The 15,243-nt window shown below is 50.7% G+C and overlaps 2 protein-coding genes and 1 long non-coding RNA gene across 3 annotated transcripts in view; 1 reads left to right on the top strand and 2 right to left on the bottom strand.

Annotated features, from left to right (window-relative positions):
• Positions 1-508: 508 nt before the first annotated feature.
• Positions 509-2,346, bottom strand: LOC108150995 (actin, larval muscle). The gene is made up of 3 exons (XM_017279345.2): positions 2,243-2,346; positions 1,181-2,141; positions 509-1,109 (listed from the first exon to the last, which is right to left on the bottom strand). The coding sequence occupies exons 2-3, from the start codon at positions 2,103-2,105 to the stop codon at positions 904-906; spliced, it is 1,131 nt and encodes a 376-aa protein (XP_017134834.1). The 5' UTR covers positions 2,106-2,141; positions 2,243-2,346; the 3' UTR covers positions 509-903.
• Positions 2,347-4,865: 2,519 nt separating this feature from the next.
• LOC108150990 (delta-1-pyrroline-5-carboxylate synthase) lies at positions 4,866-15,178 on the bottom strand. Its single transcript, XM_017279341.2, has 11 exons — positions 14,934-15,178; positions 11,226-11,390; positions 11,007-11,147; positions 10,830-10,937; positions 10,585-10,752; positions 10,317-10,505; positions 10,039-10,234; positions 9,212-9,453; positions 6,365-6,848; positions 6,028-6,306; positions 4,866-5,218 (listed from the first exon to the last, which is right to left on the bottom strand). The coding sequence occupies exons 1-11, from the start codon at positions 15,027-15,029 to the stop codon at positions 4,953-4,955; spliced, it is 2,334 nt and encodes a 777-aa protein (XP_017134830.1). The 5' UTR covers positions 15,030-15,178; the 3' UTR covers positions 4,866-4,952.
• Positions 11,792-15,243, top strand: part of LOC108151000 — a 28,170-nt gene continuing 24,718 nt past the window's right edge. Inside the window, exon 1 of the long non-coding RNA XR_001774708.2 lies at positions 11,792-12,223. This is a non-coding gene — a long non-coding RNA (uncharacterized LOC108151000). The remainder of the gene's footprint in view (positions 12,224-15,243) is intronic.

The following is a 15,243-nucleotide window of genomic DNA, read 5'->3' as shown; positions in this document are numbered from 1 at the left end:
AGAATTACCCCATAAACTGAGAGTCAAACGCTTGTCGCCAGCCAGCCACTGGCTCTTGACTAATTAGGCCTCAGCTTTTGGCACCTAGTTTATGCATAGATTGCCGACAATCTGCAAAACTTTCCGCCCAAAAGCTGTCAGGTGTCTGTGTGCATACGAGTGTAAGCATTTTATATGGGGCGGGGGGAAGGGCAACTAGTGACAAGTTCTTGCAGCAGTTGAATCTCTAAACTCTTCCCCCTGAGTCCATCTCTTGAGCTGTGCCTGGACCCCAACAAGTGGAGGAACAGAAGTCATATAGACAGAGAAAATGTGACAGGCGAGCAAAGCTGGAAAAGTGAATGCTTGACTATGCTCGCATATTGACATCCCAGCTGTCCAGCAGCAAAAGTTTTCCTTGGACTGATTGACACTTGGTCCAGTCCGAGGCCTAATTAGAAAAGTTTAGCCCCCCTCTCCCAATGATTCCTTCGATTCGATTCATGTAGGTTATTGGTTTTTATTGTCGATATACAACCGATTCGGATGGCACTTTTCTTGATTCTTTCTACAGCTCCCGAACTTAAAAGCAAATAAAAAAAATTCCGAGGCGAATCAAATAAAATTAAAAAAAAAAAAAAAAAAAAAAAAATAGGCAACGGCCTGCTCGTGTTTGCTTGTTCTCTTTGTGGTATTTCTCTGTTCTCATTTCTCTCTATGTTTAAAACTTCTTCATCAACTAAATGTAATTTTAAAGATACTTTTTCATCGAATTGCCTTCTGGCTAGCCCCGACCCCAGTGCCTAGGCATATATATGTCTTATGCAAGAGACAAATACCAGACACAAAAACCCGAAGAGATATTGAATGGGTTTTGGGGCTGCCCCGATGTCTGGGCAGCGGCGGCGGCGGAGGTGGGAGTGCTTAGAAGCACTTGCGGTGAACGATTCCGGGGCCGGACTCGTCGTACTCCTGCTTCGAGATCCACATCTGCTGGAAGGTGGACAGCGAGGCCAGGATGGAGCCACCGATCCACACGGAGTACTTGCGCTCTGGTGGGGCAATGATCTTGATCTTGATGGTTGAGGGAGCCAAAGCGGTGATCTCCTTTTGCATACGATCAGCGATACCTGAATAGGAACGAAAGGCAATTAAGCAATATCCAAAATTGACAGGGCTCGAAGGCAAAGTGAATCCCAACCTGGATACATGGTGGTACCACCGGACAGCACATTGTTGGCATACAGATCCTTGCGGATGTCCACGTCGCACTTCATGATGGACTGGTAGACGGTCTCGTGGATGCCGCACGACTCCATTCCCAGGAACGAGGGCTGGAAGAGGGCCTCTGGGGTGCGGAAGCGCTCGTTGCCGATGGTGATGACCTGGCCATCGGGCAGCTCGTAGGACTTCTCCAGGGAAGTGGAGGCAGCCGCCGTGGCCATCTCCTGCTCGAAGTCCAGGGCGACGTAGCAGAGCTTCTCCTTAATGTCGCGAACGATCTCACGCTCAGCGGTGGTGGTGAACGAGTAGCCGCGCTCGGTGAGGATCTTCATCAGGTAGTCGGTCAAGTCGCGACCAGCCAGATCGAGACGGAGGATGGCATGGGGCAGGGCATAGCCTTCATAGATGGGGACGGTGTGAGAGACACCATCACCGGAATCCAAAACGATACCGGTGGTACGGCCGGAGGCGTACAGGGAGAGCACCGCCTGGATGGCGACGTACATGGCTGGGGAGTTGAATGTCTCAAACATAATCTGGGTCATCTTCTCGCGGTTTGCCTTGGGGTTGAGGGGGGCCTCAGTCAGCAGGACTGGGTGCTCCTCTGGGGCCACACGCAGCTCGTTGTAGAAGGTGTGATGCCAGACCTTCTCCATGTCGTCCCAGTTGGTGATGATGCCGTGCTCGATGGGGTACTTCAGGGAGAGGATACCTCTCTTGGACTGGGCCTCGTCGCCGACGTAGCAGTCCTTCTGGCCCATGCCCACCATCACACCCTGATGCCTGGGGCGGCCCACGATCGAGGGGAAGACGGCACGGGGGGCATCGTCTCCAGCGAATCCGGCCTTGCACATACCGGAGCCATTGTCGACCACCAGGGCTGATGCTTCTTCGTCACACATTTTGATTTAGTTCGGTACGGTACGGTTCGGGTAGCACTAGAAGGAGGAAGCAGGAAGCACTGACAGAGCTATAATATCCTGAATATATGTGGGCTGTGTGGGGCTTATCCTATATCCCACGACAGGGCGGCACTCACGACGTGTAAATCCAACAGCGACAGCAATCAGAGTGATTCGTTCTGCGACCAGACATCGGTATTTAAATAAGTTCTGTCCCCAGTCCCAGTCCCAGTCCCTGTCCCTGTCCCTGTCCCTGTCATCTTGAACAATTGTTCATCTAGTAACATGTTGATGAATTTCGCGATATGCTACGCTTGTAGGGGATCAGGCATTCAAAGCGCGGGGATGTGGGGGGCGGCACGGATACACATCATTTCGATTTTACGCGAGTGTTGGTCATCTGGGGTATTCCGATTTTCTGGCACCGTTTGATGGGCAATTGACGGGACTATAACATATCGTTGTGTTTATCCTATTGTGCCAGGACAACACACAGAGGAATTCCTCTTTTCATTGATCGATCTTGTTGATCGCTTATAATTGTGCAGGCCAGCTGCGCTCTCGCAGGGAGGCTGGCCTGCGCGTAAAGCCCGAAGGGCAAAGCGAGATAGCATGCTTAGGCTAGAGATGGCATTATCGAGTACTTCAGCTTGAAAAATGCTTAAGAGATGAGCTTTTTCCAGAGATAGTGGCTTGTATCGCCTCTCAAATGCATTTGCCAATGGATCAGTGCTCACATCGCACTTTCTTTTAGAGTATCCATTTGTCTCCACTCGTCAAAATCATTCATCATTTAGTTTCTTTTCATTTTCGCTAAATTATGTCGGCTGCGTTTGCCAGCACCAGCACCAGCACCGCCTCGGACTTCCACATAGAACGGCGGGCACGGGCAGCGCAGCACACAGAAGAGGGAAATATGCGCCAGGACTTGTATAGTCATCTGTTGTTGTTATATTTTTAAGTTTTTATATAAATAAACCCACGCGAAACTACACGAAAAAAAAAACAACAAAAACACAAAAAAAAGGCAGCAGCTACAAGAACAATGCAGGCATTTTCCCTCAGATTCAGTTTTGACGGCACTGCATGGGAAAATTGTGCCAATGAAGAAGAGAATACATCTCGATGCTCTCGGGCTCGGGCGCGGTCTCGGTCCCACTCAGTCCCTAGATGGTTGTGGCCCCAAAGTTGTCGCCCAAAAATGCAGCCAAAGCATTTACACATGATAGAAAATGTTGACGGCGCGGCGTCGTGTGGATTTCATTGAATCTATATAAAACAAAATGAAATTTGCTTCGCAAAAATATGTGCCCAGAGCAGGGGCAAGAGCAGAGCAGAGCAGAGCAGAGAAGTGCAGAGCAGAGGAACTGAACGGAACGGAACGGAACCCAGAGCGATGTCTGCATTTGGCCCATGGCAATTTCTCGCCTGTCTTCTGATATCGCTCGATCTTAACGTGGTATTAGCCACAAGATTAATGCCTGCTATTCTAATTAAGTGGGCCCCAATCGAGGACTGCAGTGCTGCTGCCGGGAGAGAGACGGCGAAGACCCATTCCGATTCTCGTTTGCAGTCGCTAGTCGCTACCCATAAATGGGTAAACTTCTCACCAGTTAAGTTGCTCAAGTGCTTCGCAACTACGGAAAACTACGTGCTTTCCGCACGGATCAGGTACGGGAAACTTTCACGTATCATTGTCTGTACGCGCGTCGAGGAGTTGAAAGAGGTAAAAATTATGCTCGCCCTACTCTGCCCTGCCCTGTACACGCTATATGTCGGTAAGAACGAGTTGCAGTTGCCCCGGGGAGAGGCAAGTAGATAAATAAAGCGGGTCGCTCGAGCACTTCAAAGGAGAGCATCGTATCTGGCGCTACCTATTCTGAATCCTCCCTGGCAGACGGCTGAAGGCTGAAGGCAGTAGCTGACCCCGTCTTCAATTTGGGATAGAAGTTAGGATGCAAGTGGGTAATGCCAGAAAAGAAGAAAAAAAAAGTTTGGCGCGTTGACAGGACGCTCCGCAGCCAGTGCTCCACCTCTAACCTTTCAACGAGCGTAATGCAGCAGCAGAAACTTGAGGCAAAGAGCGAAAGCTGAGCTGCACCTGGGGGAAACGAGAAACGGGAAACGGGACACGGGAAACTTGCCCCAGTGCACATAAAAATTAAAATACCTGCCACGCGGTTGCATACCAAGTGGAGAGGAGGAGCTGCAGTTCACGTTTCTTTTGGCTAATTTATGATTTGCCATACGAATACACGTATATTTGGATGGCTATGGCTCTACTACCAGTGATGCTTGTGGAAGATTGAAACTTTAAGCGGAATTCTTGGGTACGACTACTTTTCGGTTTATTTTATTTTCATTTTCCTTTCCGTTCCCGTTCCCATTCCCTCTCCTCCTCGAAGTGCCATCTAAGGTGCGGTGTGAAGGGTGGAGTACGGATGAACTTTCGCTGGGAAAACTTTCGGAGCCCAAGACAAGGGCTGACAGCTTTAACTACCCCCGGCACCAGCCCGCCCCACAGGGCAAGCCGGCCACATCCTTTACTTTATTAATTACACAAGTTGTCTGGGCAAATATTTTTCACTCAAATTAATTTCTCCCATGTGGCCACGACGGTAGCTGTCATCAGGGAAAGCGGAAAGCGGGGACATGTCTCAACTCCGTGAACACCCGCATCCGCACCCGCACCCGCACCTGCAACTGCAACACCAAGGCACCGCCAAGTAATTACCCTTCACTCAAAATGCACTCCCGAAATCATGAGGATACGTACGTAACATTCTTCTTTTGAACACGAATCCGAGCACTTAAAACTATATACAATTTAGATTAGATTGGTGAGTCCTAGTTGTCCAGGGGCATGCTCTCGTGCAGCCACGTGCGCCCGCCGCCCTCTGCAAAGTCCGCCGCTGCATGATCCTGGCCATTCAGTATCCACTTGGTGGTCAGCAGCCCCTCAACGCCCACGGGGCCGCGGGCGTGGATGCGGGCCGTGGAGATGCCCACCTCGGCGCCAAGGCCGAAGCGGAAGCCGTCCGCGAACCGGGAGCTGGCATTGTGGAACACACAGGCGCTGTCCACGCTGCCGAGGAATTGCTTGGCCGCGGCATCTGCAGTGGAAAATGCAAATAGTAGAAATTGCAATAGAAATTGTGGAAATGTGTAGAAATGTGTAGAAATGTGGAAATTCAAACACGAGAGGGAAAGTGTTGAATAAAATTAATTTCCCAAATGATTTAAATTTGTTGTGGCAAGCAAAGCAAAAGCGAGGTATGGTGCATGGTGGGGGTGATGGTTATGGTGATGATGTTGCATGGCGTGCATGCAAAAGTTCGCATGCAAAAGATTACGTAACTTGAATTAGGACTTGGGTTTGGGTTTCATTTGCAAGTGGTTGTTTTTTTGGCTAAGGGCTTGACTGACGAACTGCAAATGTAATTACAGAAGTCGCTCTTGCTGAAGGGCCCCACCCCTTTCTCACCACGGAAACCCTTTACTCCTGCAGTAATATTGATCAAAATGGGAACTTTCTTATTGTGAGGGTGGGATTCCCTCAGCTCCTAATTGAATTAAAGTTGAATATTGTACGTATACCTCATGCCATATCCCATTGTGAATGGCTGCCCCATTGAATTACAGGCGACGGTTAGGAGCCACCTGCCATTTCGCATATAAATCTCATATTTAAAGGTTCCCCTGATTCAGCTTTCCCATTCTCCTCAAAAACCCACTCATCTGCAGCAATAACCATTATGGAAGCTCGATCCCCCAGCCAACCAGCATTTGAAAATTCTCATTACCCCGAAACACAAATCAAATTGGAATAAAAATGGCTAAAGGGAGCGGGGGACAAAACGATTTTTCTGCTTCGATTGCAAGCAATAGAAATTAATTTTCAATTTGTCGAGCGTTTCGTTACCGTTTTCCGTTACAATGACATCGGTGTGGCCGCTGCCGAATGTATGGATGTGATTAATGGCCTCCTCCAGGCTGGGCACAATCTCGATGCAGCACTCGAGGGCGCCGTACTCGTGCCGCAGGCTCTTGGCCGCGGGCGGGCCGAAGGTCAGCTGCTGGTTTAGACGGGGGCCGGCATTGATTTTGACACCCTCGCGCTTCAGCATGTTGCAGACATCACTGAAGATGTCGCCACTCATCAGATCCTCGTGTATGAGCAGGGTTTCCATTGCGTTGCAGGCTGGTTGCAGATAAAATAGGTTAAAATGTGCACCAGTTGAACAGCTGGATGGGCTTACCGGCTGGATAGTCACACTTGGCGTCGCGGGCAATGTGCAGGGCCTTCTGCAGGTCCGCATCCCGGTCGATGTACACGTGGCAGACGCCCTCCGCATGGCCCAGGACGGGGATGTGCACCGACTGCTGCTGGATGCTGCGCACTAGCTCAGAGGAGCCGCGTGGAATAATCAGATCAATGTGCTTCTCCATTGACAGCAGATCGCTAATCTCCTCGCGCGTGGAGACCAAGGAGACGGCATGCTCGGCTCCTACTGTGACCAGTGCCTCCGTGACCAGGTCCATGAGCGCCCTGTTGCTGTGGGCCGCCTCCTTGCCGCCCTTGAGCAGCAGCCCGTTGCCGGAGGCCATGGCCAGGGCGGCGACTTGGGGCAGCGAGTCGGGACGCGATTCGAAGATTACCAGGAGGACGCCAATGGGAACGGTGACCTGCTTCAGTTCCAGTCCTTCGGCCAGCCGGGTGCGACGCAGGACGCGACCCACATTCTAGAATGACAGCGATACGGGATGAGAGAAAGGGAAGGGAAAAGGCAACGGCAGGGCCAATCGGCAATTCAGCATAAATCGCATAACGTATACGCCATGTGAGACCGCTGGTCATAAAATAACTCGATTCTTATGCGACACTCCCAGCAGCAGTGGCGGCAGCGGCAGCGGTTCCTGGTCCGGGTCCGAGTCCGAGTCCGAGTCTCCCATCCACCCCCCCTGGATTCTGTGGATTCGCCGCATTTGGATTCCCCGGCGTCCATTTTGAGGCGTTACATAAATCAAGACGCTCATCGCGTCGTAATCTTTATTTATTTTTAATGGCCTGCTGTCCAACGCCCCCGCACTCGGGAGGTCCTTTCACTCCAGGTCCCTTCTCCTGCCATGAGAAATCTCTAGAAAATTGGCTGCAGATAACATAAAGAGATTGCGGAATGGGCTGTTCTGGCCTGGTCTCCTCTGGTCTGGTCCGGGTTTGGGTCCCTGTCCGAGTCCGTGTCTGGGTTCGGGTATGGGTTGCTCCCGACAGCAGTGGACTGGCTTTGTTTGCATAGAATGGACCTCCGACCAAGACCTCCTTACAGACCTCCATCCTCCCCTGCTATTGCTGCTCGGCTCACCGTGTTTAACCATTAAACTCAACTTGGGCGCTGAGTAAATTTGGTTATATGGTCATTATTATTGACTTTGGCATTGTAGGACGCAAAACTTTAAATTATATTTGCAAAGGACAATTGGATAAGTCATGGCTGGGCTGGGCTGGGCTGGACTGGACAGGACAGGCTGTAGTGGAGTTGAGTGTTCTTACTTCTTGAGGAAGTAGGGGCTTGGACAAGTTTATTATAGCCCAAGAAATGTGTAAGAAACAGAGAACTTTATGATGGGCAAAAGGAGGAAATTGAAGAATTTTTCGTTGTGTTATTAGAAGTTGTTTGATGATTTCGAAAAGCGTTCAGACCCTTGGGACAGGGGAAATCCCGATGGTAGGCCGAACTCCGTACCAATACTGTCAGCACCGCCCGCACCATTCTGCCCTACATTTATGCTGGACCTTTTTTCGTTCAGTACTTATTTTGCAATAAAACTTTTTATACGAACTGTAAGTAGTCTGGGTAATTGAAATCTGAAGCAGTGTCGGCCCCTACCCTTGACCCTGCCCTGCCTGATTCCGTCATACACTCAAATTTCGAACGAGGTTCAGGGGCTCGGCTCGGCCCAGAGGCCAAACAATGTCCGCCGCATTTCGGTCAATGTGGGGGGAACGGGCGGAAGAACAGAAACACTTTCCGCGGCATCCGAGCGACATTTATTGAGTGCGTTATGGATTTTCTGTATGCCCAGCCAGCAGGCTCCTCATGCGGGCATGCGACTACGAGTACGAATACGAGTACGAGTACGAGTGTGTTTGGGGCGGGTTCACTTTTTTATGATTTTTCACGCTGCCGCCATTTTGTGTCATAATTTCGCCTGCTATTTTTACAATAAACTCATGTCCTGCCCCATCCTGCCATCCTGCCCTCCCGCCACCCCTCCCCGTTACCATTCTCAATGGAAAAAGTTTTGCTGGAGCAAAAAAAAAGACAGAGGAAAACTTTTTGCGTTTCCGCACAATCACATCCAATAAAACGGTTGGCTGAGAGGGCGGTGGCTCAGCCCAAGCCCTGGTCCGGGTCGCCCGTCCCCCGCCCCCCCATCCATCCTTTCCCCAGCGATATTCGATCAACTCTGTCTGGGAATGGCATCGGGCTAATGTCACTGGCAAGCCACCCAACGGGGGGGGGGGGGGGGCATACAAGGAAACTGTCTTTTATCTTTCACTTGCTTAGCTTCCAGGGCCCTGCACACTCCCAGGGCACGGCCAAGGGTGTATCCGGCTCCAGAGCATGCAGCTCGTCCCCCGCCGAACCTCCTTTAGCTGCCTTTAGTCGTCTCGTCCGGGGTGTCAATTTTTGTTGAAGTGTAAAATTGCTTAGAGATTTCATAATGTTGCTAAAGCGCTGCAAAACTGCTCCAACTACACCAACTACACCAACTGCACAAACTGAAAACTGCATATGGCTCTGGGAGCACTCCCTGGCGGAGTGCTCGTGCTCGGGCTCGGGCCCGGGCTCTCGCCCTTTGTTGCAGTCCATGAAATGGCCATTTTGCCAGGGGAGACAAATCCAGTTCGCAGGAGCTGCTAACTCAATTTCTGGCTGATTTTTCGACATCGCAACAAATGCAATTTGCTCGAACTTTTCGAGGGGTCAGCAGAGCTCTGTGTGCCTTTGCTCTATGCTGCCTGCTCTCTGCTCTTTACTCTTTGACCTGTCCCTGCCCCACAAAGTGGGTGCAAGGACGGGCAGTAATTAAGTTCGGCTTACCTTGTGGCTGTCCTCGGCGATTTGCTTGAGGCCAATGGCCAGGTTCTTCAGCTTGGCCGAGTTGAGGGAGAGTCGCGAGAGCAGCGGCTTGGCCAGGCCGTTCTTCTGGGCCTCGGCCAGATCCTTGGCATTGGCCTCCAGGATGAACTTCTCCCGGCTCACCAGCAGATCGGCCAGCGTGTTGACGGCGCTGGCTCTCTGGGCGGGCGTCAGGGCCTGCATCTGACGGCTTCCGGTGCGAGCTGTGGCAGAAGGGATTAGAGGCGAAATTAGCAACAGCCGTAACAAGTTGCAGCTGTCTAATTAACAGCCACTTTTGGCCAACTGCGGCCAACAGCTAGCCCTAATAACAATTAAATTACATTTTACCCAACTAAAAATAGCAGCAACATCTCCCCCCCCCCCCCCCCCCCCCCCCCCTCCGTGGTTAAGCCAGGCACCTTCCTGACCCACTTTTCTCCACCCGCTCTCTCCTCTGACTGTCTCGGCTTGTTTGGCCGTCTACGGGTGTAAGCCCTAATGGCCATTAGCCCGGGCCCCAGCCACTTGTCATTCGCTGTTAAAGCGATGCTTGAAAGTTTCCAGCCAACCGATGGACTTAGCTGGAACCCGCTTAAAGCCTTACTCTAGTTGATTGGCAATCAATGTGGTCGGATGGGTGGATGGGCAAAACCGCTAATTACAGCCGGAGATTCCGTCTTTTGCTAGTACTCGTACTCTTCTCCTCCTAAAGCCCTTGTCCTTGTCCTTATCCATTGTCTAGCCACATCATTGTGTAACCCCCGTTGTCATGGCCATAAGCCGGATTGAGTCGAGGACTCACTTACCGTTCTCGGCCATCACCTCAACGGACACAGTATTGGTGTTCTCGGTGGCCTCCGTGAAGAAGGTGCCCACCTTCCTGCCGCCAATGATGGTCTTGATTGCCTTCTCCTGCATGCCGTTGCAGATGACCACGCTGACGCCACGATCCAGTGCCCAAGTGGCTGCCTTCACCTTCGAGTCCATGCCGCCAGTTCCCACCTGACGCAGAGAGAGAGAGAGAGAGAGAGTTGCAGGCGGATTTCGAGACCAGATAATTTAGTTAGGACGGATCTGGGCTCACCTTCGACTTCTTGCCGAACTCGATGCTGCTGCTGTCGTTGCTGTTGTAGGTGTGCATCAGCTTGGCGCCATCCTCCCAGGGGGGCTTGTTGTAAATGCCATCGACGTCCGACATGAGGATTAGCAGATCCGCCTGCACCTCGGCGGCCAGCATGGCCGACAAGCTATCGTTGTCCTTAATGGGAATTCCCTACGATACACATAGACTTTGTCACGTGTCTGGTGGCAGATAGAGGACATCCCATCCTATCCCATCCCACCCCACTCACCCGCCTCGCTCCTCCCGCAGGCTCATCGTCACGTATGAACATCGGCGGCGACACGGCGTCATTCGTATTTATGATGGGCACAATATTCAGGCTAATTAATTCGGAGAGTGTGCAGAAGAGATTGTTGCGCGTCTCCTCGTTGTAGAAGTCCGGTTTGGTCACCAGCACCTGCAACCAGAAATAACCAGAAACAACAGCTCGCGGTAATCCTAGTACCCTAATCACGGGGATCTGTGGCCACGTACCTGTGCAATCTTGACGCCGTATTGGGCAAACATTGCATCGTAGAGGGACATCAAGCCCGATTGACCCACCGCAGCCGCTGCACGCGGTTCCAGGGTGGCGCCATCGAACTATTTTTGTGGTAGGGATGGGGGAAGACTGTGTGGATTAGTGTCTCCGCGGCTGATTAGTATGCTCACCTCCTTGCTGTCCTTCGGGTTGAGAGTCTCGCGCATTGACAGCGACATGAGCAGCTCCTGTGCGAGCTTCTGCTTGCCAAAGGCCACCGCTCCACTCGTGACCATCATCACCTCGCGGCCCTCCAAATGGCATTCGGCCACCTGCAAGGGGGAACAGAGACGGTGCAGGTAATACGGGGATCATCCAGCCAGAATCTGAAGTCTCCGCTCCACACTCACCTGCTCCACAATGGAGGCCAGCCGGCCCAGGGCCAGGCCGTGGTTATCCTCCCGAGTGATGACCGCGCTGCCCAGCTTGACCACCAGGCGGCGGGCGTACTTCAGCTGGCTGCGCTCCGTGAACGTGGGATGGGCCATCTCCAGGCGTCTGTCGGGTGACACCAGCTGCAAAGATCGTTAATCGTTAGCACCTTTTTCTGGGACTCTGCGACTCTGGGTCTCTGGGTTCCAGGCCAAGAGCGCAACGCTCTGTCCTCTGTCCTATCGCTGACAATCAGCGACAAATACACGAGTAAGGTCGTAAATTACGACAGCACCGGCGCTGGCCATAAAAACAATAAGTCGAAATAAATGGCAATCCAATTAATGGGAACAGTACCCCCCGCGCCCCCTCGAACGTGTTCAATCAGTTTATAATCAGCAAAACTACGACTGTAAAATGGGAGAGACCCCTATAAAACGAGTGCTCGTAGGGGTAGTGCAGGGTCCCCTCCCTACCTATTCGAATTTCTAATTATTATGTGTGTTAATTGCTTTTTTAGCCAGCGGCGCGTGGTCAAAAAGTCAGTTTGCTGCTGCGCTTCCCCGAATGGATAATCAAATGGAAATTATGCATAATTGAATTGCATAACTCCACCAGAGCACACTATGCGACTGGCTCTAATTATAGCGATTATCTGGCCGGACTTTAAGGACACATAAATTCAAGTGTTTACCACTGGCATTTGATGGGCATTTGCACTTCCGGGAATCGGAACCTCGAAACGTCGGAGCCTCGGAACCTGCCTTGCCGCAAAGGCTTCCGGGAAGCGCATCCAATCAAAATCTTTGGAGCTATGCCACCAAAGGCGGAGGTCAAGGATTGTGTTTTCTTTACTGAACAGCCATTTGGAGGGTAATCGGATTAAATTACCCATAAAAATAATTGCTAGAACCGGCATTCGTCGGTCTGAGATAAACAAAGTGAAGTGATAAGATTACGTAGGCGGAAGAAAATGGTAAGTGTGCACAAATTTGTGTCTCTCTCTGGCCGAACATCAGGCCATCATTACCTATCATCTTTCAGCTGACTCGTCCATCAGTCAATCAATCAATCAAACGGTTTTTTCAGGTCGCGTTTTTTCAGTGTGGTCTGTTCCATTCTGATTGCCTTTCAGACGCAATAACATCAAATCAGCTTTGACTATTCACATAACTCGTCGTCGTCGCTTTCGTGTCAATTATGTCGGAAAAATCAGCTCAAAATCGAAGCGTAAATACTGCGATTTTGTTACATCCCCCCTCTGACTCTGATTCTGAATGACTGACTGACAATCGCGATGAAATTGCTGCGATGAGTGGTGACAGGTGCAGGACCGTAAACCTGCTCTGTTCTGTTCTGTTCTATTATGTTCTGTTCTGTTTTGTTTGTTTGCTCTAGTCAATTGTTTGGCCATTTACAGCCTGTTATCGCGAAGGCACGCTTTACCTTTTTTTTTTATCAGTATGAGTATGAGTGCGAGTGCGAGTCCGAGTATCGCAAAGCAAAGACCTCCTCCGCAGCAAGAAAAAAAACAAAACGAATCAGAAACAGAAACAGAATCAGCCAAATGTTTTACGAGCATGGGCCCTGTCTGACACACACCAAACACAATAATATTGTGTCTGGCCGGCGGCGGCACGGCACTCATGGCATATGCGTGATACCAAATGCAATTAGTCGAAGGTCAAGTTTTACCCCGGAGTAATACATACGAGTATGTAGGTATATGGGGCTCTTATCGAGTGTCTGCTGCCTGTCAAATGGGATGGATGATGGAATTCGAATTCGAATTCGAATTCTAATTATCGAGCAATTAATGCGAGCATTCTGGAACATAGCCCCCACATCTTGTTAGGTTCAACATCCACTTCCACTCGGACTCAACCGAATCCAAATCTAGATGTTGCCTCTACCCATTCCCTGGACACTTTGTCGCCTGTCGCTGGCTGCCTCTTGTGCTGTGTTTTTCGGGTTTTTCTTCCCTCTGCGCCATGTTCCTCTGGTCCGTTGCTGTTGCTCTTTTTTATGATGTGCCCAGCACACACGCACAGGGAGTCGGGACCGAAGGCGCCATAACTGCCAACACGTGTCAAAATGAAGCGACTCAATGGTGGGGCAGGCTGGCAGCCGGGCAGTGTGGAAGTGTGGTGAAGGGTATACGAACGACCCTGACCTAGGCAAATCGTTTCGAGTGTCAAAGGCTGGGCCTGATGTCGGACATATGCAAATGTGTGGCAGGCAGAGAGGAAACCACCGAGTAGAGTAGAGTCGAGTCGAGTCCTTGCCTGGGGGCAAGAGCAGCACAAATGTTGCTGCATATTTGAAAGGGGTTTTGAGTTTATTGTAAAGTTATCCCCTGCCACTGCCACTGCCATAGCCATAGCCACAGCCCCTCTCCCTGCCCCGCTCATTCTGTGGAAATACAATATTTACACTTTTAGAATTTATTTGAACACGTTCTTCCATTTGCCTGACCTCTGAACCCATCCGAATCCGAGTCCGAATCTGGTCAGGCAGCTGTCATGCTGTGACAACATTTTATCAGCTTGTCGGGACAATCTTTACCCCCTCCTTGCGTCTCCTCTCCTCTGCTCTTCGCTGCTCTCCTTTCCTGTGGCGACGATGCCTGTTTTGCATGTTTTGGAAAATCAAACCGAAACTGTAAATGATTTACAGCCCATAGCTCAGAACCCGACCCCGATACCGACCCCCACACCGACCCCGACCCCGATCGATGGCCATTCAATTAGCTCCGGCTCCGATTTTTGATGGCCCATTTTGGCCCAGTTTATGGCTTGGGTTAGCCCCGGCAACGAGAGAACCCTTTCAAGCTGTTGTTGGTCGGTCGTAAAGACTATAAAGAGAACTCTTTATATGTACCAATGGGCTGGGGGTTTGTTGTTTTGATTCGCCTCTGATTAGATTTAAGTGCGAGGGCAAAATTTTCCAATGGAACTAACGAAAGCGGCACGAGTACTCCCCCCCTTAGCAGCAGCTGCTAATAAGTAGCTTACGTAATCAAAACACAGCACTAGACAGGAAAGGGGCCCCACTCCGACTGGGACTCTCCTTGGGGGTAACGGCATAGGAGACCGAGACCCCGGACCGGGGGGGGACCCAAACAAGAGGTTCACGCCCAGACGTCATGCCTCGGGACTGCAGCTGTAATTTTCCCCCTCATTGGAATCAACTTTAATCACTGCTTATCGGTCAACAAGCTGGCGATTTCTTAATACTCGTAAAAAAAAACGTGTATATGTGCGAGTAAAATTGAATACATTCATCTTTATATACACTTGTACTCGCAGATACTGCACAGGTTCGTGCCCCGCCCTGGCGATGTTCTTTGTCGCTGGCAAAGTCCAAGAGACTTAGAGCCGAAGTCTGCAGGCTATGTGCACTACGGGTGTAGTAATCTCTATAAGCAGATCACCCAGACAAGGGTACATATGAACATACATACATATATCACTAGGTTCCCACAGGTTTGAACCGCTTCATCGAAACACAAAGCACTGATAAAGCCGCGAGTGTTGATCAGCAGTCAAAGGTTCATTTGCACTCATAAATAAATTTAAAAAAAAATATAGAAAATAGAATAAGTTCTAAGACGGACTTTGCATTATCGGTAACTTTTCCACTCGGTTTCAGTCGTAGATCTTTACGGTTATATAAATCAGACTCACTGGCTGCCGGGGTCCATGGGAGCTGGCGGCACGCCAGACATTGCTGGAGAAGCTGTTGCGCAGGGCATGTGCCACACTGAAGCTGTTGCGCAGCATTTTTGGCAGTGAAGTGAAACCTCTGGGATGGGATTCTGCAGGATATAGTCAGTGGGGACTATGTTGGGTATATCACAGATTGAAACAAGACGAAACGCGCTCGAACGGAACCGCACCGCAAAGCCGGACAAGTTCTACTGAATGGAGGCTAGTCGAAATTGTACTGCCGGACTGCTGCTGGCGTTGCTACTAGCTTGTCGCTTGTGGCCTGTCG

The sequence above is a fragment of the Drosophila miranda genome, chromosome XR, assembly GCF_003369915.1.
Source record: "Drosophila miranda strain MSH22 chromosome XR, D.miranda_PacBio2.1, whole genome shotgun sequence".
Lineage (NCBI taxonomy): Eukaryota > Metazoa > Arthropoda > Insecta > Diptera > Drosophilidae > Drosophila > Drosophila miranda.
Note: the sequence above shows the minus strand (reverse complement) of the source record. Positions and strands in the feature narration are given on the sequence as shown.

Excerpts from the sequence above, each read along its gene's own strand:
- LOC108150990 (XM_017279341.2), bottom strand. The coding sequence starts at position 15,029 with ATGCTGCGCAACAGCTTCAGTGTGGCACATGCCCTGCGCAACAGCTTC. Across the intron at positions 11,391-14,933 it reads CCCATGGACCCCGGCAGCCA|CTGGTGTCACCCGACAGACG; the intron begins GTGAGTCTGATT and ends CGATCTTTGCAG. Across the intron at positions 6,307-6,364 it reads CAAGTGTGACTATCCAGCCG|CCTGCAACGCAATGGAAACC; the intron begins GTAAGCCCATCC and ends ATCTGCAACCAG.
- LOC108150995 (XM_017279345.2), bottom strand. The coding sequence starts at position 2,105 with ATGTGTGACGAAGAAGCATCAGCCCTGGTGGTCGACAATGGCTCCGGT. Across the intron at positions 1,110-1,180 it reads TGGTACCACCATGTATCCAG|GTATCGCTGATCGTATGCAA; the intron begins GTTGGGATTCAC and ends GTTCCTATTCAG.